At 30.9% G+C, this 26,678-nt stretch overlaps 1 protein-coding gene across 2 annotated transcripts in view; it reads right to left on the reverse strand.

Moving 5' to 3' along the window:
- Elp4 (elongator acetyltransferase complex subunit 4) overlaps positions 1-26,678 on the reverse strand; it is a 264,679-nt gene that overhangs the window by 107,258 nt on the left and 130,743 nt on the right. For both annotated transcript variants that reach the window (XM_047516710.1, XM_047516709.1), the window contains exons 8-9: positions 18,419-18,529; positions 15,628-15,732 (exon numbers count right to left, since the gene is read on the reverse strand). In XM_047516710.1, the coding sequence (XP_047372666.1) occupies positions 15,628-15,732; positions 18,419-18,529 (216 nt within the window). The remainder of the gene's footprint in view (positions 1-15,627; positions 15,733-18,418; positions 18,530-26,678) is intronic.

Here is a 26,678-nt window from a genome sequence, read left to right on the forward strand (position 1 = left end):
TATTTGACAATTGTGGTATATAATAGAACAAATTTTAGAAAGCATACATAGTTTAAAAATGACTTTATGGTTTTTAAACATATGGTAAAGCTAATCTTATGAGTAGTATAGAGTACCTGCAAGTGTTTACCAATATTTTTATGCAAAGAATTTTGTGTTAAAAAAGTAATAAAATATTAGAAAAATAAAAGAGAGGGAGAGGGAAAGAGAGAAAGAGAGTGAAAGACAGGGGAGGGGAGAGAAACCTCTCTTGTGTTACAGGCATGGTTAAAGTCTAGTATCACAAATAAAAGGACCTTCCTAGCATATGGAGTAGTTGCCATATCCTCCCAGGATGGTTTGTAGCTATGTTCACCTCAGGCTCATCAAGAAGAGGTAAACTGTCAAGTATAATTTCAGTCATAGGGTGGTTTGGTTGAGGCAGATTAGTGGTATGTAATCATGATACATAGTTTATCCCAGCACCAAACTGCCGCTTGGGAAATCTTGAACTCAAATGAACACAGACTCAGTCATTATTAGTGTCAAAAAGGTATACAGAGACAAAATTTGGTTGGCAGCATGAAAGATGAATCAAGGCGAAAAAGTGACCAATTGCATGTTCAAAATTGAAATTGAGAGGCATACTACAGTTTGGAAATACTTTAAATAACCACAAACTCATACATTATTAATTGTTTACTGATTAACATTTAAAAGGTTTCTGTAAAGTAATGTATTTTTAGGGTGGCAATAATAACATGTGTTTTCTTATTTCAAAATCTTCATTCTCAAGGTGATCCTTTTATGTATAATAGGGCAACAAAAATTTAAAAGTTTACATAATTTTTAGTATTCTTCCTTTCATTGGATATTCCAAGAAGTAAGACTATTTTAAAAAGGACAACTTAGTTTTGTAGAAATATTTGAACTTGCAATGCTAATGCAGTTTGATGACTTTCTTAGAAATTGGGATACAACAAAAGCATGAACTTCAAATGTGGAAGAACTCAATCGAAATAACTTTCCAAATATTTTATAAACACTGGAAAATATATATTTATAAATTGTAAAATACATCATTCTATTAGTAAACACAAACTTTGGTGTCTTTAAATCAGACTCCCCCCACAACCAAATATCCACAAAAAGAATGTCCTCGAGTGTCAATGCCTGAAGTGATACGCTCTGACAAATCTAACAGCTCTTTCTGTGTCATTCCTAATGCACTTGTCACTCAGTATTATCCATCCTCATTAATGACAATGGGAAAGTTTATCTTGGGAACACGTTTTAAATCATCTACTCTTTACAATGGGACCATGAAATCTCTTACAAACATGAGGCGGGAACTACTCTGACAACAAAACCCCTTCCTGGCAGCTTTATTCTTAATTCCTGTTCAAGGAGTAATCTGTTTATTATAAAATCATACAGAACAATATATTAAACAGAATTTGAAACAAGAATAGCTAGTGTGATTTTCAAGCTTACAAGTATTTTTACAACATTTTTATTAGGCTGAAAACACTAAGTTGAGTCCTTTTTGTGTGGTATTTCATGCAATCTTTTCTAGTCTATATTACAAACACCTTTGAAAAGGGAGTTTGTTTTACCTAATTTTGAGATACTTTCCAAATGCCAAAGTCCCTAGTAAGTACATAATTAAAGTATAATATTTTGCATTAACTTAAATAAAAGCAACTTTGAGTAAAATGCCCTCATGTTAAAACTTCCTATCTAAATGACAAATATTCCAACTCAAGCTTCCTATGGCTTAAAAGTAATCTTACCAGAAGTAACTTACTTATATCCCTATATTTACATTTTGACTTTCAATATGATCTTGTTCCCTTGCTTAAGAAAATTTTAGAGTTAAAAAAATATAAAATGAAATTAAGCAAGATTTCATAAGTGCCTGCTGAAAGCTTCTGCTTTAATTTGACTGACAATTCTAGACACAGGATGGTGTGGCTTTGTGTATTCCTACTGATAAAATCAACAATTAGAAAGATATCCTTATACCTCAATATTCTCTCATTACAAGTTTAATGCTACATTTTTGTTTCACTTATTATATAGTAAAATTATCTTCAATTATTTTAAAAGACAAAAATATAACATTTAACATTGATGTTTATCATTTTTAATCATCTGAAGTTATCTGTGTATTCAAACATTCTACAAAAACATTGGATTTTAATATTTAAATTGTGAAAGCCTATAATTCATAAAAAATTTTTAACTTCAGGATTCAAAACTGTTACTTGAGTATTTCTAATTAGTGCTCTACTTTACAAAAGAGAAAAAGGTTCCTTTAAAGGATGTTGTTAAAATTATATGAGCTTCATGCTTAAGGTTCTAAATAAAATGTATAATAAACATTTTAGTTAATTTTGATGTTTTATAAAAGATATAAATCTAAGGATGACAGAGAAGATATACAAATTAAAATTGTTTCATATATTAAGTACTTATTATGAATTCAGTAAGAGTATACAGAAAATAGCAATTTTCATGTGTCTTCAGAAAGCAAAATTAGTACTAATGGATGAGAGGCTGCTTTAGCATCTGAAAGAATCTGGTAGAGACTAAAATGGGGTGCCTCTAAGAAAGTGAGTTCCACATGATTACAGAGAGGCTGGATGAGAAAATATGTGCACACAATAAGAAGCTAGCTTCGAATCACATTAATCTTCCTTCCAATTTTAACCTTTTATGAAATTTAAGTATTTTCTCAAAGAGACATTAATGCAACCTTAGAAAAATCTAGGTGTTTTCTCAAAGAGAATGTATTAATTCTTTAAGTGCAAATTACACATCAAATGATTGTGTGCATCTATTACTTTTAAAACAAAGAATAATTTTAAGACCATAAATTAGCAAATTTTATTTAAAGTATGGAGTCCTCTAAAGTAAGGATTATTCTTTGAGGCAAATTTTCTCTGTAAATGACCATACAGTAAATATTTTTGGTCTTATAAACCATAAGATTTTCAACTTAGCAATAGTAGTGTAAAAGTAGTCACAGACCAAACAAATAGGCCTATTTGTATTTCAATAAAGTTTTTTTTTAAATGCTTATTTCATGCTTTAATGCAACAGGGTCATAATTGGTTTTATACTGTCCTTTCCACACTTAATTTTACATGGACCAACACATAAGAACCTTTCAAATAAATGGGAATAAATGAGAAGTTATAATGATTGAACACTAAAGCAAAGTACTTATGGTACTATGAAGAATAGATCATGTTTCTAAAATATTTTTATCTGTACTCTTTGTTTTTGACCAAATTACATGTTAAGTCAACAGGTTATATGAAGGAAATGCAGTTATAAATTATGAACTACAAAGCTTTTCCTTTTGATTATAATTGTCCCAAATTAAATATCTTTCTGTATCAGAATGGTTTCCCAGGAGGAAATGCTTAAGAAGTCAAACTAAGGAACTAGATTGGAACTTGTCAGCTTTATGTTCACTAAGAGGTCAATGGATGATTCTTCAGTAAGGAAAGTCCTAGATTCTCTTATTATGGAAGTGGTATTAATTATTTTACTGTTAAAATACATTTAAATCAAACTGTCCAAAATGTTACATTCAACTCCATTTTATACTTCATTCATAACTCATAAGTCTCACACATCTATGTTTTTTTCTGTTAAAAACCAGGAAAACATATAGGCAATAAAATAACTATTTGCCACAGAACACTAGGGATAGTAACAGGTAACTACTAGGTCAAAAGGGATTAGAAAGTATTGGTACTTTAAATGAGAGAATTAGAATTGATGCTCTAGAGGACTTTTAGAAACAGTCTAAATCTTAGTTCACATCAGGAACCATTTATAAATTTATAAATTTGGAAAATTTATTATTAGATCTTTAAGATAAAGTATTCAAAATAAATCTCAACAGTAATAACATGGCAATAATGAAATAATAATTCAGACAACATATCACATATTATTAAATAGAACTTGCTTTCTCATTGATTATCTGATATTTTTGAGCATAGTTATGCTTAATTTCAGCTACAATACTTTATGATGTTATTAGCTGAAAATTGCTGAAAGTTATTTTACTTATGAAAAACCTTAAAAGTATATTTAAGCAGCTATGGAAAACTCCATTAACATTATCAGACTAATACATATATAGTCTAAAGGTGAGGTGTTTTTTTTTTGGTACTGGGGATTGAACCCAGGGGCACTTAACCACTGAGCTATACTTCCAGCCTCTTTTATTTTTATTTTTATTTTGAGACAGGGTCTAAATTGCTTAGGCCCTCACTAAGTTGTTGAGGTTGGTCTTGAACTTGGTGATCCTCCTACCTCAGCCTCCCAATTTGCTGAGATTACAGGCAGGCACCACCATGCCAGGCTGATGGCGAGATTTTTATAGTCACACTATCTAGCATGTTTTGACCAGTGTCAAAAGGGCATTCATTCATTCATCCATTCATTCAATATTTGTTAAGTATCTATATGATCAGGCATTGAAGTTGGAAAAGGGAAGTGATGATGAATAAAACAGCTAAGTTTACAGCACTTGTGCCCTTAAAAGAACCACATTTTTTCCAAAATGTTGATACCATATAGAAGAGGTTTCAGAAATGCATGATGTTTTCCCTGTACTTAAGTACAGCAGCAAAAATAAACAAAACAAGTAGAGTATAGATATTCAAGAGCTCAATGACAAGCAGAGAAGAGCAGTCTTGGATCAGGGCTCATTCTATTTCATGATTGACTTTAGTATTTATAAACCAGTCAGTCGTACAAGTTTTAAAGAATAATTTATTATCATTCACTTGAATCTTAATTCAATCCATTGTTAACCTACTTTTGTTTAACCTAGAAGATTTTGTATGGCATTGACTGGAATTTTAATTTTATTGTTATATTTGATAGTATGCAGTGACCTCCCAGCCCCCCCAAATTAAGGGTGTGTGGTTGCTGTGTATGAATGTTCAAATGCAGAGAGAAGAATCTAAAGGTGCTGGATAAATTTATTCATTTGTATATTTTTTCCATTTGATTTTTTTTTTTTTTTTTTTTTTTATGGTGCTGGGGATTGAAACTTGTGCCCCAGATATGCTAGGCAAGTGCTTTACTGTTAAGGTACAATTTGTACCTGCTCCTACAATTTGTTTTTTTGAAACTAAAAATGACTTTTTCATCATAAATATGTGTATTATATGTAAAATCTAAGTATTAAATTATTATAAAGAACAAAATATTTTCATTATTAATTTTAGTTTTATTCTTAAATCTTAATTTATTGAAAAATTAGGCTACTGAGTTCATTTAGTACAGAACATAACTAACATTTAACTGAACCATCATATTCCCTTAGAGTTTTGGAAGGGTTATGAAAGATAATTAGAATAAACTACTGTGTAGTTTGATTTCTTTTTAATACCTTTCTCTGACAAGTTTTGAAAATAAGTACAGAAAAAATGGACTATACTAGTTAACCATTTGGAAATCTGAAAGTTTAATAATAAATAGTTGAACATGTACTACTGTGCTGTGTTTTGCTATACTTGGACATGATCCATATATTTAAACAAATAAACAAATATGTATATATTTCAAGTATATATAAGCAGTTTTCCCTTAAAAGCTATAATTACATGTTTTAATAATTTTTTATAATTATGTCAAGAATGTGGCACTAATGCATGTGGTTCTGTTCAACATTTTAGTAATTTGCTTATAAAGATATTAATAAATTAGTTATTGTATTAACCTTTTCCTTCGCTTACTGAATAGAAGAAAAGTTGACCCATTTATTTATAGGCTCAACAAGGGCAATCCATTTCATGCTATAGCAATGACCCTTCACAAAGATCTTGTAAATGAGTAGCCTATTACAATATGTACAAGTGACCTTTAAATTGCACCAAGGGGCTTTTTGTTACAAGCTTTTTCAATACTACACCATAGCTACAGTATAAGTTAGGAAAATATTTCTTAGGTTATTGAGCAGAAATGGCAGAAATATTAACAATAAAAACCTGTATCAAAATATACAAGTGAAAAGTCTAAGGCATTTAAGTCTATACTATAATAACACTTTTAAAAATAACTATTGGCCAGAAACTATTACTTCATCATAGAAGAATTAAATATTTAAAACATTCATAAAGTTATTAATTAAAGACTTCAGAAATTTAATCAAATAAATGTTGCTTATAATGACCTTAGGAAACATAGTTATATCAAAATTGATACCAGCTTTATTTTGTAACAAACATTTTTAATTGTAGTAAAAGACCCTTCTCCCTTTTACTAAATGACTGTACATTTTGAAGTTTTATTCCTTGGAAACATTCAGTAAATAATCCTATACCTAAACCAAGAGATACCCAAATATGTTTGAAGTATTATTACATACTGAGCAATGATATTTAAATAATTTTCCAATAAAGTACTGGGTCAGGTATTTCAACTGCTTTACTAGGAAATTTATGAATGAGTGCAATATATTTTTGATGGTCTTACAAAACATTGAAACCAAATACTCAATTTGATTAAACCATATCTTATTTCTGGAAAGCTCATGCCAAAATGATTTAATTTGATTCTCTACAACAATGATGGGTTGACTTGACAGCACCTGACAAAACAGTTCAGTGAACTTCACTATGCTAGATATGAAGGACCTGAACTGGTACAAAAAGGCCACCATGCATGGAGTTGTGAATTTTAATTTCTAATTAAATAAGATAATTACTTTACTAGTTTGGGGGCTAAAGACATTTCCATAATACTCTACTTTCTCTGTTCCCAATCTTATCTTTTAAAACTAAAAATTTAAGTTTGATATCATGTTGTCTTAATGAGGTACACAATTTCTTCATATTATTAAGTTGTTGGAAATGTCTTGAGTAATATTAATCAATAAAAAAGGAAAATACTTTGCAATCATGGGACTTATTGCTTAATTTTACTAAAAGATAGTACTCAGAGAACTTCCAAATAAAATAATTGCAAGGAAAAATGAAGAAATACAACTTCTCATAAGAATGAATAAAGCCTTCATTAGAACCAATTATGATAAAAGAGAAGGCAAAAATTAGGAATTTCAAAAATTGAACTTAGCAGAACTTTATTAACTTAGAAGTTGCATATACCTTAATTATCTTACAGGATAATTTTTGATGTTTCAGAGACATCAAATAATCTAGAAAGACGTAAAATATAAAAACATGTTAACTAATTATGAGCAAATTAACATTTGCAAAGGAAGTTGAATACAGAACTTAAGGGAATGATATATTGTAATTCAATTTGGTTTACTTTTGAATTATATCAGAATAGTTGACTGAAACAAGTGAATCACCTTTTTTTTTGTAATAAATTTCTTAAAACCATGTATTTAGTATTTCATTTGTTCAAGGCATTACCATATTTAATTATTATTTTATCCTCACAGGAACCCTTGCATGTAACTATTATACACATTTTAGTAAAGAAATATGAGGAGTTACTTAAGTTTCCCAAAGTCATATATCTTTGGTTACCAGGCTTAAATATAGATCTTCTTACTCACTGTGCAAAATTACAGTAGAATGTTAATGTGTTCAGAACTCTGATAATTATTATTAATAAAATACAGTAAGTTTTATTAAGTGTTTAACAGGTTCCTGGGACTAATGCAAGTGTTTTATAGGTATTATTTAATAAATCTCACAACTACCATATACTATTATTATCTACATCTTACAAGTGAGGAAACTTACAATTCAGAGAGATTAAGCAACTTAATTTACCCAAAGTCAGAGAGCCAACAACTAACAAAACTGATACCTAAATCCAAATCGGTTTCATTCTAAAGCCTGTACTCTTAACTGTCTGCCATGCCCCAGTGGTACAAACATTGTATATCTTCAGTGTACATTATATCATCAATGTAATATTTAACCAATGTAATACCTTCAGTATATAAGCCAGAAAGTCTCTGTCCTAAAGAATTGGAAAATATCATGCTAAGTGAGATAAGCCAATCTCAAAAACCCAAAGGATGAATGATCTCGCTGATAAGCGGATGATGACACATAATGGGAGGTGAGGGGGGGCAAGAATGGAGGAAGGAGGGACTGTATAGAGGGAAGAGAGAGGTGGGACGGGTAGGGGAAAGGAAAAAAATAACAGAATGAGTCAAAATCTATTACCCTAGGTAAATGTATGATTACATAAATGGTATGCCTCTACTTCATGTACAAACAAACAAGATGTATCCCATTTGTTTACAATAAAAATGAATTTAAAAAAAAGAATTTTCAAACAAGAATTGGATTTTTAAGAATCTTGGAAATGTGTGTACTTTGTATATCTGAATGTGTAATATATGTAGACATGGGATAATATGTATGTTAGCTTTCAAGCTAAAAATCCTGGCATAACAAACATTTCTACTTTGTTTTTATGAAATTATGAAGTTTAGGTTAATCATAGCGTATTCCTGATATAACATGATATTATATACATACATAAACATACTTGTATATATGATTATATTAGGGTAGTAATATTGTTCTTTCCTTTCACCTATTTCTGATGGATTATTGTGAAACAATTAATGGCAAAAAATACAAAACCATTCCTATGAACTATCTACTTTGATTGGAAGACTTATTTGCACACAAGACAAAGTATGTCCCTACTTTTGTGGAGTTAATATTTTAGTGATGAGGTTGAGGAAATAAATGAACTGATAAACAGTTATAGTAATATGTAAAAGTTACACCAAGAATTAAAACAGGGTATGTGATTGTAACTTAATGACTATTTCAGGTGGGTTAATCATCTCTAAAGAAGAGAATGAGATAGTTAACCTTCATTCAAATGCACAAAAGGCCTTGAAAGGATTAACTTGAATATTATGGACATTTGCTGTGCAAAGAGGCAGAGGCAATACTAAACTTGGAGTGTTTTGGGTATAAAAGTATCCTTAAAGTTATGTACACCACAAAGTTCAAAGATACCTAGTTAAGCATTAGTATTCCAGGTATGTTGGAGGATATACTAACAAAATATATGTTCTTGTCTACTAGAACTCAAAATTACATTTAGGTGAGGAAATGGGACAGTGATGATTTGTCATCATTTTGTTTTCTTTTTCTGTCTTCCTTAGACACATAAAGACACATTGTGAAAGGAAGTGCTTGAGAGTGTCATATAAACTGGGTAAACTCTGTTCCAGTAATTCTACAAAGGCTTTAGGAAAATCCTTCAATGCAATGTAATCTTCCCAAGCCAAACCGCAGGACACATACATGAACATTCATGTCTTCAAAATTTGGAAAAGATGAGAAATATTTTTGTCTCTGCATCTTTAGATAATACTTAGTTTATATCAACCTGGTTTCAAAGTTTTGATAACTGCACAGGAGGTACCATAATATCTTTCTGAGAAATGCATGAACTAAAGAAAATTAACAGGATTATAAATATTGGACGTCTGCTTTACGCAATGGTCTTGTCGTTCAACATGTTTTTCTTAAATTTCCCTAGTAAAATATAGTTTTGAACTAATATAAAAAATAGTCCAATGTAGAACCTAAAACCTTAAGTTCAAATTATAAAATGAAGACTTATATAAAAGTTGTTTATAGTCAAGATATTTTAATAATATTTCTCAAAGAAATAGGATTCATTTCATATAACTGATTATAAGTTTAACATCCTAGGTGTTGGTGACTATACAGAAACTTTTATAATAGGCAAACATGAACTGAGTCTTCCTTGCCAAATGAAGCAATGATGTTCTGCCAGCCGAACATCATGTGAAATGAACACAAAAGCAAACAGGCCTTGTGCCGCCCGAGGGAAAGTCAGCAAGATGGCAGTTTCAATCATTCGGAATAATACTAAAGCAGCCTTAGGCTTTTCTCAGAATGGAAACATGTCACTATTACTGCGCTATTTCAACAAATCAGAATGCAGAGAGAAGAACACTTATGCAATCACATTCTGGAAGGGCACTTTACTCAACATTTAAGTGGAAAACAATTATAAAGAAATTTCAGAAAAATTGTCAGTGAACATAAATGACTCAGGGAAAAATGTATTATTTTTTCTTTCAATAGGCTTAATAGATTTTTAAAAAGCTCACCACTTAGAAACAATTTCCTTTTACAGTCTCCTTAAGGAACTATTAATGTAAAGATAAACTTAGATGAAGTGGTAAGTGAAAAGTTTGGTACTTAGGCTGCCAGTAAGAAATACTCATTCTCTGATAAAATACTCTCACTCTGGAAGATTTGATCAAAAGGAATAAGTTTTCACAACATTTATATAGGAAGTTAAAAAATACTTCAAATATTTTGGGAAATTACCTAATCAGTATACTTTTAGCATATGTCTAGTCATGTAGCCATCTTTGGTCAATCATCAAAAAATCAAAGGCAAATTGGCATGACTCAACTCTAACTTTAATACCGCATGATTGTGTCGTGTAAGCTTGTTTTGTGTGAGAGCTGCTGTGGTTTTAGCAGAGAGATTAACAACCGGACCTAAGCTGGCCTCCAAACCTTGCCCTGCTGATGCCTCAAGCTCTTTGAAGTCTGACCATCATACCTGGCAAAACAACAGTGGGAACTAGGATGGTGTCAGATCTAATCAAATTGTTCGCTGCAGCATAGCTAACTATGGGGTTCACTAATTGGCCCAATTGCGGATTATACCTTTTGCTACAGATTCAAGACAATAATTTAGTTAAATGATGTTTTTTTTTTTTTCCTTATCTCTTCTAATTAAGATTCCAAAGTGGGAAGAAATAGGATTAGACAGTCTCAAAACTGTGTTCCCTTAAGGTGGTATGCACTTTTGATAGGTTCACTATGGAATGTGAAATATATAGGATATTGCTATATGTCTCTCTCTCAGGATTAAAGTATAAATGGGCATGGTAATATAATAAATATTAAAATGTGAATGAATAGAAAATAACATTTGATTGTAGAGCAATGTTCATTTATGTTTATTTTGACAAATGATTTCATAAAAATGAATAGATGCCTATCTTGAACTTCGATTTTTTGGTTTAACTGGAATAAAAACTAACATAGAAAGCAACCAATATTTCTGGTGGGTATCATTATCAGAAAAATTATATTAGACTATATGGCCCATGATGTTCCAACTTATAACAAGGCTTCCAAGTCACACATTTATTTTTCCATTATTTGACTTAGTGACATAATTGGAATTTACAAGCAAGTTAACTCTTCCTCTCCCCATCTCTAGATATACTAAACATATATTCACCCTCTTCTCATTTAAAAACTGGAATGGCTGTTGAAACTAAATATTGAGAAGAAAGTAAACCTAGAACTAAAGATACCATGTGACAAATCAATTTGCTAAGCATTATAATAGTGTTTAGTAGTTTGCAAGAATTTACACTTTTCCAAAATGTAAAAATTTCAAATAATTCTGTGAAGTCATATCAAGTTAGGTGATAGCATCATTGTAAAACTAATTCATACCAGTGGCGCACATGATTCTGGTCTTAATACCTGAGAAAAAAAATTCTTAGTGATTGGAATGGTACTGAGGTCCTGTATTCTGAATTAAGTACAAAGTATCATAAGACAATCTTGAAAAAACTTGGTTTACTTTGACAGTCTCTGCTTTCAATATTTATTTAGTCTACAAGACCCACATATGCACTATTTATGATACTTACTACTTCTGGGACAATTAAAGACTGAGCAATTATTAATCCTTATACTGAAAGTTTATAGTTAATGATAAGACATATATATCTTGTATATTTTGGCATAACCCAGTTATCACACTCTGACTTGACCTTGGAAACATTGATTCTTAGAACTGAAACACTGTCCCATAAGTGGAAATCCTCTATATAATAACCTTATAGATCCTGCAACTACTATAATAATATGTTATCATTCCCATTAGAAAATCAGTAGAATATGTAAGCTGAAAATACAAAAATCAAAATAATGAAATATAAAATGAAAATGAAAATGTTTTTATATAATCAAAAAACAGCCATATTTCAAATTCTACCAAATCTTACTTCTTTATGTATTATAATGACAAACACAATTACAATGTAAAGAAAAGACTAGCTTATGATAATCACTTTAAAGAAGCAAAAAAAAAAAAAAAGCACAGAAACTGAATTAATGCAAGTTTAAGCCATTATTTCACCTCAGAAAGGAACATATACACCCAAGTTATAAATTTTAGACATAATGGTGAAGGCAGTATGTATGGGTCACTTAACCAGTGGAGTTTATATAATATTTACAGTTGCCTTATTTGGACTATGTTAAAAACCCTATTTATAATTTCTCTATAGTGTGTATATTTCCACAAAGATTGTATACCTGCTTGTAAGTGACCCTATTCTTAGTTCTGTGGTGAATACTTACCTAGGATACATGCCAGGATTTTGTTATTAGTTTAGATATGATTATGCTATGGTTTTTATAGATGAGGCTAATTTACACAGCTTTATAGTTGTAGGTGTCAATAATAATTTACTGGGGTTAGATAAATGTTTCCACTTTAGTCTAAATAATACCAATACATACTCCAAGAAGGAAAAAATATTCTTTTGCCTTCTCCAATCACTCAAAGAAATTAGAGACTATTAAAGTTGCTTTATCAGATAGAAGCTCTTAGTAGTTGTTAGTAAAAATATTAATCAGTTTTCATGCATAAAAAGGGCAATGACTAAATAAACAAGAAAGTATCCTAAAAATATGGATGAGGGTGTTATGCGGGTGTTTGCCTGTTTCTTTTGCTCCTTTCTCAAACTATGCTCCCCTTTGAGACCATGTGATCAATAATTAATTTCATATTGTAACAAATCTGTCTGCATGAAATCAGAAAAACATTTTACTTTACCTATCAAACCACCAACTTTTCCTTCTGAAAGTAAGACACAGATATAATGCCTGGTTTAGTATAGTTTCAGATTTTACAAATTAGTATGCAGTTATGTTTTTAAAATGTCAGGCTATTAGGGAAAAATTATTTGTTGTGTGTACTAAAACACTGGCACATGATAGATGATTTTACTTTCAGGTTATGTCTACTTTTGTTTCTAGTTTTTATAATATATCCCCAAAGACTTGTTAGGTATTTGAATACACATCTTTATAATGTGCAATGCTATACTGAAAGCATTTAATTTTAGATGAACTACATGTTTTTATTCTATATGAATTATACCTATATGTACTTCTACTAGGTTTGTTAGATTCTTTATATTTTTATAATAACCAAATTTAATATTATAGCATAAGTGAGTAAGTTATTTAGAATGAGTTTCACCTAAATTTTTATTAAGAAAACCAAAAATTCCTTACTGATTAGGTCTTAAGCCAAGAGGTAAAGAATTTGATCAACTGTTTTGAATATTTGCTTCTTAAAAAAACCAACTGTTTATTTTTATTTTGTTTTCAAATATTGCTTCTATAAAGTATAAGGTGACCAATTATAATGGTTCTCTGAGATTAGTAAAGTGAGAAGAAGAAGAAAAGAAAAAACAGGAATGGAAACCTGTGTGGTTAATAAAAGTTCTCTCGACAGCTCCAGTGGTAAAGTACAGTCTCTGTTAGAACCTAGTTATTCAAAGGAGAGGTTCCACTTGACATTATAGTCTTTCATTTCCCTCACCTCCCAACTCTCAACAAAACAAAACAAAACAAAACAAAACAAAACAAAACAAAACAAAACATGGGGCTGGGGTTGTGGTTCAGTGGTACAACACTTGCCTAGCATGTGTGAGGCACTGGGCTTGATACTCAGCATCAGATATAAATAAATGAATAAAATAAAGGCCTATCAATATCTAAAAACATATAAAAAACAAAGAAAGAGAAAGAGAGAGATCATAAACATGATTCACATACTGTACTATTTTATTCTTTGGGCACAATAATTGTTTTCATTGAGGAAGCGCCTTTCTTAATTTGTATGGTAATAGAAATGATAACCTGGATTTGGTTGACAGAATTTTGATTTTTGAGAAAAGAGTACAATTTACATCCTTCACTTAAAATATAAATTCAACTTAAAAGACAATGAGGGGTTGGGGTTGTGGCTCAGTGGTAGAGTGCTTGCCTGGCATGTGTGAGGCAATGGGTTTGATTCTCAACACTACATATGAATAAATGAATAAAATAAAGGTCTATCAACATCTAAAAGAAATATTAAAAAAAAAAAGACAATGATAGCATGCTTTCCTTGGAACAGTAAGCTATAAATTTATACCTCTAAAAGTTTTAAGCAATATAATGGTAAATTACTCAATATTCTATTAGAAAAACTGAAACAATGTTTGAACAATTACAGTGTTGGGTTCCATTTCAATGGTTTCTTTTGAGAACTAAAGCAAATTAGCTCAAGAATCACTATTTCTACACTCTCACTCTTTTGGCTTTAAGTGGCTTTTGAAGGGAGTGTCCCAGATGAGAAACTTCTAACACTCCTGCAGAGATGACCTGCTTGAAGAACTGGCTGCCTGATTAACTATTAACTGCTCTCAATAGGATTAGATAATTAAGGACATTGATGACCATTAATTAGGAGGAGGGCACATTAATTTGTCACTGGATAGGGCCTTTACAATGATTTATAGGTTAGTGCTACTTGCAAATGTGAAGGGAAAGAGAAAAAGAGAGAGAACCATTAAGTTACCTTATCAAGTGGCCAGCTTAAAGAGGGCAGAGGGTCAAAAAAGGGCCAAAGTGGTCACTTAAGGGTGAAGTCCCAAACACCAAAGCAGTGCCAAGCCACATTGACCATCATTTGGTGATGAAGTTAAAAATATGCTAATTTATTGGTGGCAATTCTCTCTTTTTATGGTTTCAAGCAGTTAAGACAAGTGGCCTGCTTAAGAGCTTTTCATTTGAAAAGAGATTAAACAAAATGGTTTGTCAAGGCTGCTAGGCTGTTTTATGTCTTTGTTAAAAAAAAAAATTGTACGGACTATACTGATAACTATCACATCACCCAAAAGCCATCTCTCTCTGAACATTTACTTCGTTAATAAAAACATCAGCACTAATTGCTTAATAGTTCTATGTTCATTTGCTCTTTAGCAAGATTAAGTTGAAATAAATCTTTTGTACTACAACTTTCTGTCATCATTGCTTGCATAAAGGTCACAAAAAAAGTTTAAGTGTCGTAGAAAATTTACTTAAAGCCAATAGTGTAAATTATACTTTGTTTAATTCAGCATGTAAAGCGAAAGGTAATTTCACTAACAGTAAAGAAAAATGCTTTTAGAATGTAGATAAGAATTCTCTTTTCTTAGCCATATACAATGTGAGTAGTATTCACATTCCACACACAAGTAGCACAGCTCATTAACATTTAATTAAATTGCCTTTGAAAGCCTTGGAAATATACATATCATATTTATCATACAAGTTTGGAGCTTACTTTTAATAGACATTTAAAACAAAATCACTTTTGCTATACTCTGATACACCATTAAAATAAAAAGACAGTAAAAATATTATTCTGTTACATCAAAAAATAATATTTAACATGAAACATTATCTCAGGAATTTCATTAAAGTGTAAAAAAAACATAAAAAAGAAGAGGGATACCATTTACCTCAAGATTGAACTAAAACATAAAAATTCTCTTACCTCAATGGTGAATAGCTTCCTTTTTAATTTAAAAGCTAAGTCTTTGACATCTGATTCATCACAAATCAAGTTATTAAGCCGAGGAATTTGCCGAATATGAATCAACCTTATAGAAAAGAAATTTAAAAAAAATTAAAACACTGTCACCAGATGCATAAATTAGAGTCTTACAGCAGAATCCTGTAAATTTACACACAAGCATCCTCCCCTTTTAAAACTGGAGCTTACTACCAGGAGCAATGAAGCAAATGGTGTGATTATACTCAAGTAATCAAGCAGAATAAGATAAACAGAAATCCTTGTGCGAGGAAAACTAATTGCACTTTGGTACAGAAGTACAGATGTAAAGAGGGATCTTAATACTTGTCAAAACTACAGCCGGTTTGTGTGTGATTTTCTCTTGTATTTACAGTAAGCAAATATGGCTATCACCTTGCATGCTGCCCACGGCACCACTGAGTGATCTTTATTTTATTAAATGCACCAGTAAGCAGCCAGCAAAACAAGGCTTATGGGTTACTGATAACCAATGAAGCACTAATAAAAAGTATTTCATTTTGTACCTTATTAATGACTTAAACAAACCATTGAAGAAAACTACATTTCAGAGCATACTCTAGGATCAAACATTAACCTCTATGCCATCCCAAGGTACTCAATTTATGTGGCATGTTAGACCTTTATGTGACTGCTATAAGCTTTGCAACAGTGCTAGGTAAACCGTAAGCTTTGGGTTCTTGTCAGTAGAAACACTTGCTAATTTCTTCTGACAAGGGCATTGGATGGTTTTTGTGTAGCCTAATGTAGTTTCTGACTAAACTAGAGGTCATTTCCCACAGATGAAGGCATGGAAGGTTCTTCAGTGCATCTTTCTGCCTGACTCAGTTCATATTTAAAAACCACCATCCCAAGGACAGTGATGCCTGAACATGGGGGTGATAGGGAGGCAAATTCCAGATTTGAACAAATAGAAAAATCTTAATTATAGAACTGCTTCTCCAGTACAAGGTTTTATGTGTGTATCTGAATGATTAGTAATGTATGTATTAGCTTTAGCTTAAAGTGGTAAATCTCCAGATGCTTAACCTCAGAAACAACCTCTTTGAAAGTAACTGACTAAAATATCTTACTAAATTTTTTAAACTTAAAAAAAACTTAGAAGATGATATTAAGGAAACAGTCTTTAACCACAAGTTAAAAATACACACAGCAATTTAGTAAAATACATTTATTAGAAATAAGCACAACTTACTTTTATTTGCACATTTCTAATTTTAACCTTACATGTACTTGTTTAGCTAACTATTAAAACAGGAGAACTTACAGAATAAATTATTTCATCATCAAATCCTTCTTATTAACAGAAAGTTTACTAGTCATCAGAAACACTCATTACTCTTTGGGGAGTCATTTGTCAAGTCAGAGATTTCAGCACAAAGGATACAGCCTTTCAATGAAATGTTTCAATCAAAATGATATTTTTCAGTTATAAAATACTTTAAAAGAGAAATAAATTAAAAATAGTCAAATCTTAATAGATCTCTTCCTATCATATTGAAAATTATATATTAAATGCACCACAAATAGGTTTAATCTGGGCATATGCATGTAAGTAAACAAGAGGCAAATTATTTTATAATAGCTTTTGCTCACACATTATATTTTCCAACTTTAAAAACTCCTGATTATTAGTTTATGTTATTTTATTATATTTTTAAATGCTGTATGCTGACTCCTCGAAGCACTGGTCAATTATATAAAGTATCTTAAGTATCTTATAATCTTTAATACATTTTTTGGAGACTCTGGCATGTAAATCAACAAAAACCTTCCATTATCTCATAACATCAAAGTTTTAGATTTCAAATCAGCTAGCGAATCTCATTTTTTTTTTCCCCATCCCATGGTGCTGGGGATAAGCTAGTGAATCTTTACAGTGGAGGTTTCTATGGAAGTACAGTAGTTCCACAATAATAATAGCAATAATTTATATATATATATATTTAGAATATATAAAGAAGTAAAAATCTGTTATTCATTACATTCTATGTTGATTTTAGACCCCAAACACACAATTACAAAACTTTTACTATTCAATGGTTCTGTGTAAGAATCTTCATTTAAAACAAAAATCCCCCAGCGAAAAAAATGACTAAAATATAGGGGCTGGGATGTAGCTCAGAGTTTAAAAAAATAGGCACTGGGGGCATAGCTCAGTGGTAGAGGGAGCACTTAGCATACACAAGGCCCTGGATTCAATCCCTAGCTCCAAAAACAGCAAACAAATGTTTGAAAAAATGTTTGATGAATTCACCTGTGCTTACACCAAAGTGATAATACAGTATTATTTTCTTATCACACAGCTAAGCTTTGTAAAGTATAAACTGACTAGAAGTGTTCCAGATTTTGGAGCATTTCAGATTTCGGACTTTTGGGTTAGGGATACTTCACTTGTATCATTAGAATTAACATTTTTATTTGGAACGTGGCTAATTAGTATGACTGATATCATGGCAACTTTAAGCCATTGAAACATTGAAATGTTTATCTAAGTGATGCTTGAGACCTTGGGTTTGACTCCTTACAAAGAGTTTTCATAGTTTGTAGTCTTATTGTAGTTTGATGACAAGCTGCCATGGAAGATTTGCCAGGAACAAAAAACATTTAATAGTTATATTATAAAATAAAATTCATGTTACTTTATAGTAGATTTTCTGACTAGACAGGAGGATTCTTCCAGGTACCCTAGAAACATCCAGAACATTCTCTTCTTATTACAAAGGTGCTGCTTACCATGATAATCCTTATATAATGGGTTGGTTTCTCTCTCAGAACCGATAAAAGATTCCAGACCAACCACTGTATCTGACAAGTTTGTAACACGGGAAATAATTGCTTTATTCTGTAAAACAAACAAATGAAACATTCATTTTATGCTTAAAAATGTTACACTGATACAGTGCCACTATGCCAACTTGATGACAAATTGTTGTGGAGACAGTCAATGTAGAGAAATAACTCAAAAATTAAAAATTAAAGCTATTATAGGCTGAAAATTTGATGAAAATATGCTCTTACTTGAAAATTCTTGGTATGCTACTCTAATTTGAAGAACTGAGAGTAAAACATAAATTGATAGAAAACATAAATTAAATATTGTTTGTTTTAAGGACAGGGTTACTTTTATTCTTATGCCCTCTTATTTTTCAAATTACTTCACCCAGTGTCCATTGGAAAACTTGACAGACAATAGGATTCAGAAACAGTAGATAGCACAGTATAAAGTATTAAGGCAAGGGTTCCACTGTCGTCTGTCAGCTGGGATTAGGTCTCAGGCCTATCTAACAGCTGAGGTTCTCTGTGACATATTAGAAATATGGAAGGGTCCAGCTAAGAGGCTGCAACATGGCTAGGCCTGGAGTCTTCTGTTTTCTCTTTCCAGATGCTGTCATTTGGCTCTGGGGTGACAATAAAGGCAAAGAAAAGATTGTAGGTGACTAGCATTTAGACCTATAGTCTACTCATTCTTTCCCATCACAACTCCAGATAAAATATTGCTAAACCATACATCTTGTTCCAGAATGTCACATTTTGCAAGATTAAAAAATACATTAATATGTTTCTAAATATAGTATGACCAGTCATTAAGTAGTAAAAGTCCTAAAATACCCAGAAATTCATGGTTATACAAATAAAATAATCAAATATCCAGTAGGATTTTAAAAAGACATTATTTTGTTTAATAGAAATCCAGTATTTTTTCTAGCTCTCTTCTGGTGATAGATCAGAGAATTGTGATTATGTGCTATAACACCTTGGAAAAATATTTACTGTAAAGTCTAGATAAGTTCAAAGAATTGCTGTATGTTAATTTTGTAATTTTAAAATTCCTATTTTATATGTTGGTAATGTCCACTAGTTAAAACAGTTTTCAAGAAAAGGATGGAAAATGTAAAACAATCAAGAAAATTTATCAGTTTCATGTTATATCCTCTGTTAGAGAAAAGGTCAAATATAATTAAACATTTTCATTTTCTGAAAACACAACTGACTACTGAGTTTACTGGTATTCCTAATTCTTAGCTCACTTTAAAAGGATTGCATAAGAATGCCATATAAAAGGAGGAAGGTCAATGCCACCTGAGTTGCTATGAAATTCAGAGTAGCTTATGTCACCAAATATTTTGCTGAAGTGACAGACTAACTACACACCTAGGACAGTATTTGAAACTGCTCAATAGGAAGAAACATGTTTTATAAAGGATGTTTTGGCCCTTGAATCAGTGTTCTTATAAGGGACTATTAAAAAGAATTTTTCTTAATCATCTTTAATACTTTCAATCATGTGGGCACACAAAGTGTAGAAAAACAAACATGACTTGGAAATGCTATTTTTTTTCTAAGGCAATTTTTCATTCAATGGTGAGAAAATAATCCAGATTGATTCCTTACTTTCAGTTCTGTGCCACAGGGGATGGTCCTACTCCAGGAATAACAGGGGCTTCGGAGGCCATAAACATGTTCCTCTCAATATTTCTTTAGCCAAAGACCATTATATCAAACTCATCCAGGTTGGGTTTCAGCCAGTTATTCTTCACCCAAACAAAAATGTCTGCCAGACATTCCAACAGCTGGGAGACAGTTCACAATGAGTCAACTTGAAAATGATTCATTGTGCTGAGTACTGAACAATGTTGGGGTGGGGGTGGGGTGTGGCTGAGTTGGTAGTAAAGGGTGAGAACAAGTGGGAGATGAAGAAAAACCATGTGGTTACCCCATCAAGAAGAATCTTGGATAATAACCAGCAGGCTCTTATCATTTCATTTTTAGTATAAATTCAACCGGGAAGAGCACTCCTGTTATGGACCCTCAGATGATCAAGCACTTATAAAGGCTACTGACAATATTTCTTAATCAAAAGGTCAGATTTACTTTTATCTATAAAGAAAAGACTAAATCTTTGTGTCTAAATATCTGAATCTAAAATGGTAAAAGCCAATTTTTGTTAGAACTCAAATGTGCAAGATTTCAGTGATATCAACTAGGACCTTCTCAATTATATGAATAATAGAAATTGTAAAGTTTAATGGGAGTGATATCCATCCTGGTAGTATATAAGCAAGGTGCTGTGCATTTAAATGGCAAACCTGATATTTCTTTCTTTCTTTCATTTAAGCTTAAAATTAATAAACTATTAACAGCCTGTAATATTCATCAGCTTTGTAAGTCTTTTTAAGATAGTCTGCGAGTGATAAAAAATCAATTATACACTTAGAAGAGGAAAACTAATGAATTCCAAATATGAAAAGCATGTGCAACCTAGAGTTCAAAATGTTTCAGAAGCTCATTTATGTTTTATTTATCATATTTCAGGTTCATATCATAGTTATTAACTACAAACTAAATTCTATTGTAAAAGCTTTCATGTAATTTTAGAGGAAGATAAACTTTTAATCATATTATCATCATAAAATAATTTACACTTAATGGTAACTTTCTTGCTTTCTGCACAGTTATTTTGCAAAATAGTTTATACAATGTGGTAGGTCACATTAATTGTGAAAGTTGTGCAGGTATTGAAACATATTTATAGGATAAAAAGCAATGGAAATTATATAAGAAGGACATTTAAGTTTCTGACTCAGATAATCTTAATTTTTATGATAAATCCACTCAAACTTCTAGTTATTTATACGAACACAAAAGATATTTGGGTTTGTAAATATTACTTTTTTAAATTAAAAAATGTGTTACAGATAACTTTTTTATGTCCAAGATTCATAAGGAATATGGCCTATTGATATAATCCTACCTTGAAACCATTCTTGTCAAAAGGTCTCAAATCACAATATAAATGCTAAATGTCCCTTAAATAAAAATAAAGGTAGGTAAATTTACTTAAAAGAATCTAAAATTAACAACTTAAAAAACCATTAAAACCATAATAATTATAATTCACTTTAGCAGGAATATATGGTGGGTAACATTTTGTCAAAATATAACTAGCAGTGTTAAGGAAGCTTTAGCATAATGATTGGAGCAGAGGTCCAAGCATTATGGAACTTCTATATTCTCATCCTAACAGATTCTAAGTGTTTTTATGTTATCAGTAAAGATGCAAAACCTTTCTGGTCTTAAGTATATAGTTGGAAATGGAAAAGTAAAGGTTATTTATTCATCAATTATTCAAACATAAATCTGAATATAATTTTCAATTAATTTTGAACTTGTTATGTTAGTTTCTAATAAAGAACATTTGAGTAAGGACATTTGGAATTCACCACTATGAATACATTAATGGTTATAGTACATGTGCAGCAAAATGACATCACCCAAGAATATACAATGATATTGCCACTCTTCCTTCTTGCCCATCTGGATATGAAAATCTAGGATGACTCAAAAATCCTTCTTATACTAGACAAATATCCCTTTGCTCCTGGGTGAAAGTTGTCAGCTTTGGATAGTAGCCAAGACATGACTAGGAGGGAAGCCAGAATAGAAGAGAGCCAGTGTCCAGGAGTTTTAAGAGTTTGTTGGCAATCTCAAACAGCATTGTAATAAGTTACATAAAAGGCTCTTAGATTTTTCTGTTGCAGTGTAACTCCTTAATTAGTTAAATTAAAAATATGTCAAATGTTGTTGCAAATAAACATAGCAAATAAGATAGTCCAGTCTTTTGCCTTTTTTTTATTACAATTTCAGTTTCACAAGAACCTTGAGATTTTATCTTGATTATTTCCTATTTGCTATTATGGAATGATAACATTTTTATTTAGGATACCCTAAATGCATTAAATGGATTTTAAATTAAGGAAAATTAATTTGATGCTTCTTTTCAATTCAAAGTTCATAAAACTAAATTATAAATTTTGTTAAGAGATAAAAATTGCACTACGGTCATATAAAACTCCCATTATTTTCTATATAAATAGTTGGCATTATCAAGGAACAATAAGGATATTTCAAAGCCTAAATATTTCCTTATTTTCTTGAATTTAATAATCTCAACAATAAAGAAGATACAATTTGTACCAATACAAATTACATTTCTGGGAAATATTTTAAATAGAATATTAAAAAGAAATTAAACAATAATTTAATTATTAAGAAGCTTGAGAGGAATAAATCAATCGACAAAGCATTTATGCAATGCCTCAAATAAGAATAAATTCTTGGGTTTCTTAATTTATACTATTTAAGAAAGAGAACAAACACAACGTGAAAGGAAATGTTTCCATTTGGGTATGGCATAAACATCAGATGTGGATGAAAGCACTGTTAAGTCATAGTTAAACAGTTAAAGAAACATTTAAGTTACTTTATGTTTGACCCTCATGTATGATATGAGGTGTATGTGTTGTGTCAGGGATCCTCACAGGCCAAGTATGGAACACTCATGAGTCCAATTTATGACATTTCCTTGTCATGAAATACAAAAAACAACTTGGATCAAAAGACAAATCTAAAGTACTTAATGAGGTATTTGCTGTTCTGTGTTTATTCTCTATTCTATTGAAACCAAGACTGAAATAATAAAATTATACTGTTTGTAACTTTTCAAAAACTTGCTTCATCTTCCCCAGAGTTGTTGCCTTACATGTGCAAATTAATTTTTATTTTATTAAAAATACTCGATAGTGGGGAAATAATTCTGTTCGTGATTATTTTGAATGTAATAAATAAAACAATTTTATCAGATAAAATTATACTAATGCATATTTGTAATAAATTGATGAGAGCACTAGATTAAAACGTTCCATATTTAAGACTGAAATTTATTCAAACTCAGTTAATTTTAGATTATGGACAAACAATTGTAAATTAAAAAATTCTAAATACAACTCTCTCATGGTAATGTCACATAATGATATTCATTCAGGGAAATCATAAAACAAACATTTTGATTTTTTTCCATTAAAGCCAAAAACACATCCACGAAGAAACTAAGGGCAAATATATTTAATTTCAAAAGTTAAGTTGCTGAGTATGTCAAATTTTACTAGGAATAAGCAACGGAGTCACATCTTTTTGTGTTTTCTTTCTGATTAAACATTTGGTAATCTAAAATTTTGGTCTGAAAATGTTGGTTCTTTAAAATGGAGGATTTTTTTTTTTGGAACACATGCCTTTATTTTCAGAAACATTATTTACATTTACACTGGCCTCAAATATTACATACTTTGCAGAGTATCTATTTAAATCAGTTTGGTTCTTTTTCCATTTGGTTATTTCATAAAACATTCAAAAACTTTACATATTCTGAAAACGGAAATGGGATGAGCAAAATACTGTAATGAATAAGTTAGATGAAATAATGGTACAATATTCAAAATTTATTTTAGGCATTTCTATAAATTTACATAATTTAGTTCACATTATAGAAACTATTCACAGACAAACTTGTTTGTATTTCATCCTTAAAAATGTTATGGGTAATTTTTAAATCAGAGATTTTATCTTAATACTTTACACTTAAAATTCATAAAATGAAATTCAGATGTCCAAAGCTCACACCCAGCCCTGAAGGGAAAAAGACAAAAAACAAAAAAAACTAATATCCAATATCAAACAGGGCATCCAGCTGATGTTTGTGGTACAGTGGCAGGTTAAAGATACTAAAGTTTAAAATCAGCTTAGAATAATCCCATATTGAGTATAAAATGATAGCCTGTCATCAGGAACAGGCAGACAGAGCCAGGTCCAGATGGGAGACTGGCTGGGAAAAAGGCTGAGGCAGGTGGGAAAATGATGGGAACCTGACGGAAGACAGGACTACTCCCTCTGCTGGCAATGTCCTCACCTGCTTGAATTTTTAACTAATGACTAGCTTTTCTTTAATTATTTAAGATATAACCAATAAATTATGTAAGGTGTCCCTCTTTCACTCTTGCATTCTTCACTTGCACATTTTCAAACTCAGTATTGTATTTTCACCAAATTTGTTAGATATAAAAGGATCCAATGTTTCACCAGGAGGTCCAATTATTTATCTTGTAATTTAATTACATCATAAGCATAAGCATTGCTTTTATAATATAAAGTCTTTTAAAAGTTAAGGATACCTTTGAATTATGCTTTAATACACACATATATACATATGCATGTATGCATATATACATATATTTTCTTGAAAAAAATTCTTGGGTTATAGACTTCCTAATCCCTTTCTCAGACTCCACATAATGCCCCATAATGAAATAATATAGAAATGAACCATATAAATCAACTATACAGGGAACAAGGAAACAGCATGTCACAGCAAAACAGCATAGATGTACAGCGCCAAACCTATCTGATAATCTAATGATCTGAGTTTACAGATATTATGTACTAATATGTAAGGAATTAAGAACTAATGTTTACACAAAAAATTTGTTAAATTTTACAGAAAAATTATTCGATATTTGATTTTCAGTGTAAGTTAATAGCTGCAGCAAAAACATTTAGTAAAAATCTGTTCTAAGATTTTGGCCTACAACCAGAAGCTCCCAGAACAGGAGGGATCAGCTTTTTCACCCACTGTTCTCATCTGAATCCTGGCTTAAAAGCTATTCCAGCTCCCAGCTTTCCAGAAGGCTCCATCCCAGGAATCCTTGCCTGCCATTTGGTTTGCTGATTTTAATCTCTCAGGACTTTCTTACAGTGGCTCTACTATGCTGAACTGGCACTTGCTTCTAGAAGTGAGTTATTATTAAACCTGTAGGTCAATTGTGGCACTAACAACTCTTTGGAAGCTTTCAGCCACAGTGTACAATTTGCTAGTCTAATTAAATATTAATTCTAAGTGTTACATTTTGTGGCTAAGAGCTTTTATTTTCCATCATCAGTCTGGAAAAGAAAGAGGTTACAAGGCTAATTTAATCTCTCCCCTTGTCCTCCCAACATTAAAGATTAACTACATAGGGTGCAAAAACATTATTAAAGAAGGTAGAACTCTTTATATAGTAATAATAATGTAATTAATAGCAAAGGGCTAAACATAACATCAGGACATAATATTTGACCCGGTACTTAAACAACTTTAAATTATAATTAATTACAAGCACATTTTGTCTCAACATTAAGAAAAATATCATTCTTTTCAAAGATAGTAAGCTTTCTTTAAGGGAAGGTATGAACCTAAGCATATAAATACAAATAATTCTAAACTCACATTTTCTCTCATATATTTTTAGATAGTTAAGACCAAAGATAAAAGTTTAGTAATTTTATTTGTAAAACAAATGCAAAATTAAGTAGTTGTAGTTTTTTTCCTGTACACAAAACAGGATGCAGAAGATAGCTTATAATTTTAAAAAATGTAAAAAAATCCTTCCTCCATTTTTCTTCTACCATGTTCAAGTGGAACAGAATATATAGGTCCCTCCCTACTTCTTCTCTCAGAACAGTTGTGTCCATGCCTGGACACTGGGCATTATAAAGACTATGAATCCAGCAGCCAAAGATTCCATATGCCCAAACAGATGACTTAATCTCTGTGATGAGACAATCACTATTTATATTATTGATACATTTGAAAAGTTTGGCCCTAAATAGCCATTTAGCTAATAACCACTAGCACAATAGGAACTACAGATGAATTATAATGTGCACTGTAACATCAAAAAGTTATTTTAGGGAAAACAAAAACCATTTAAAACCAAAATTATTATTGTTTAATAATAAGATTACTGAATATGCTTTGGTTACATTAAGTGTAATAAAAAGTTTCTAAGGTATTTTCCTGTTAGAGATGTACATGATCTTACTGGCAATTTAAAATACATCCTGATTTTATATTTAATATGCATGTTTACACTAAGACAAAATGATACATATACTACTATTGATGTTCTGTGTAGACAGATAATTACAGATAATTTAGAGTTTATTTTTATAAAAAGTTTCAATAATTCTTGACCAAGAAAGTAAATTAAGTATATAGTATATGCATAATGCATACAAGCTACAATTTGATATTAAAAATTAACCAGATGCCAGTATGTGCAGTCTGATACAGAAGAAAATAATCTAGAGCTATAAGAATTTATAAATCCAAAACCTATAAT

Source organism: Sciurus carolinensis, chromosome 11, assembly GCF_902686445.1.
Source record: "Sciurus carolinensis chromosome 11, mSciCar1.2, whole genome shotgun sequence".
In the NCBI taxonomy this organism is placed as follows: Eukaryota; Metazoa; Chordata; class Mammalia; order Rodentia; family Sciuridae; genus Sciurus; species Sciurus carolinensis.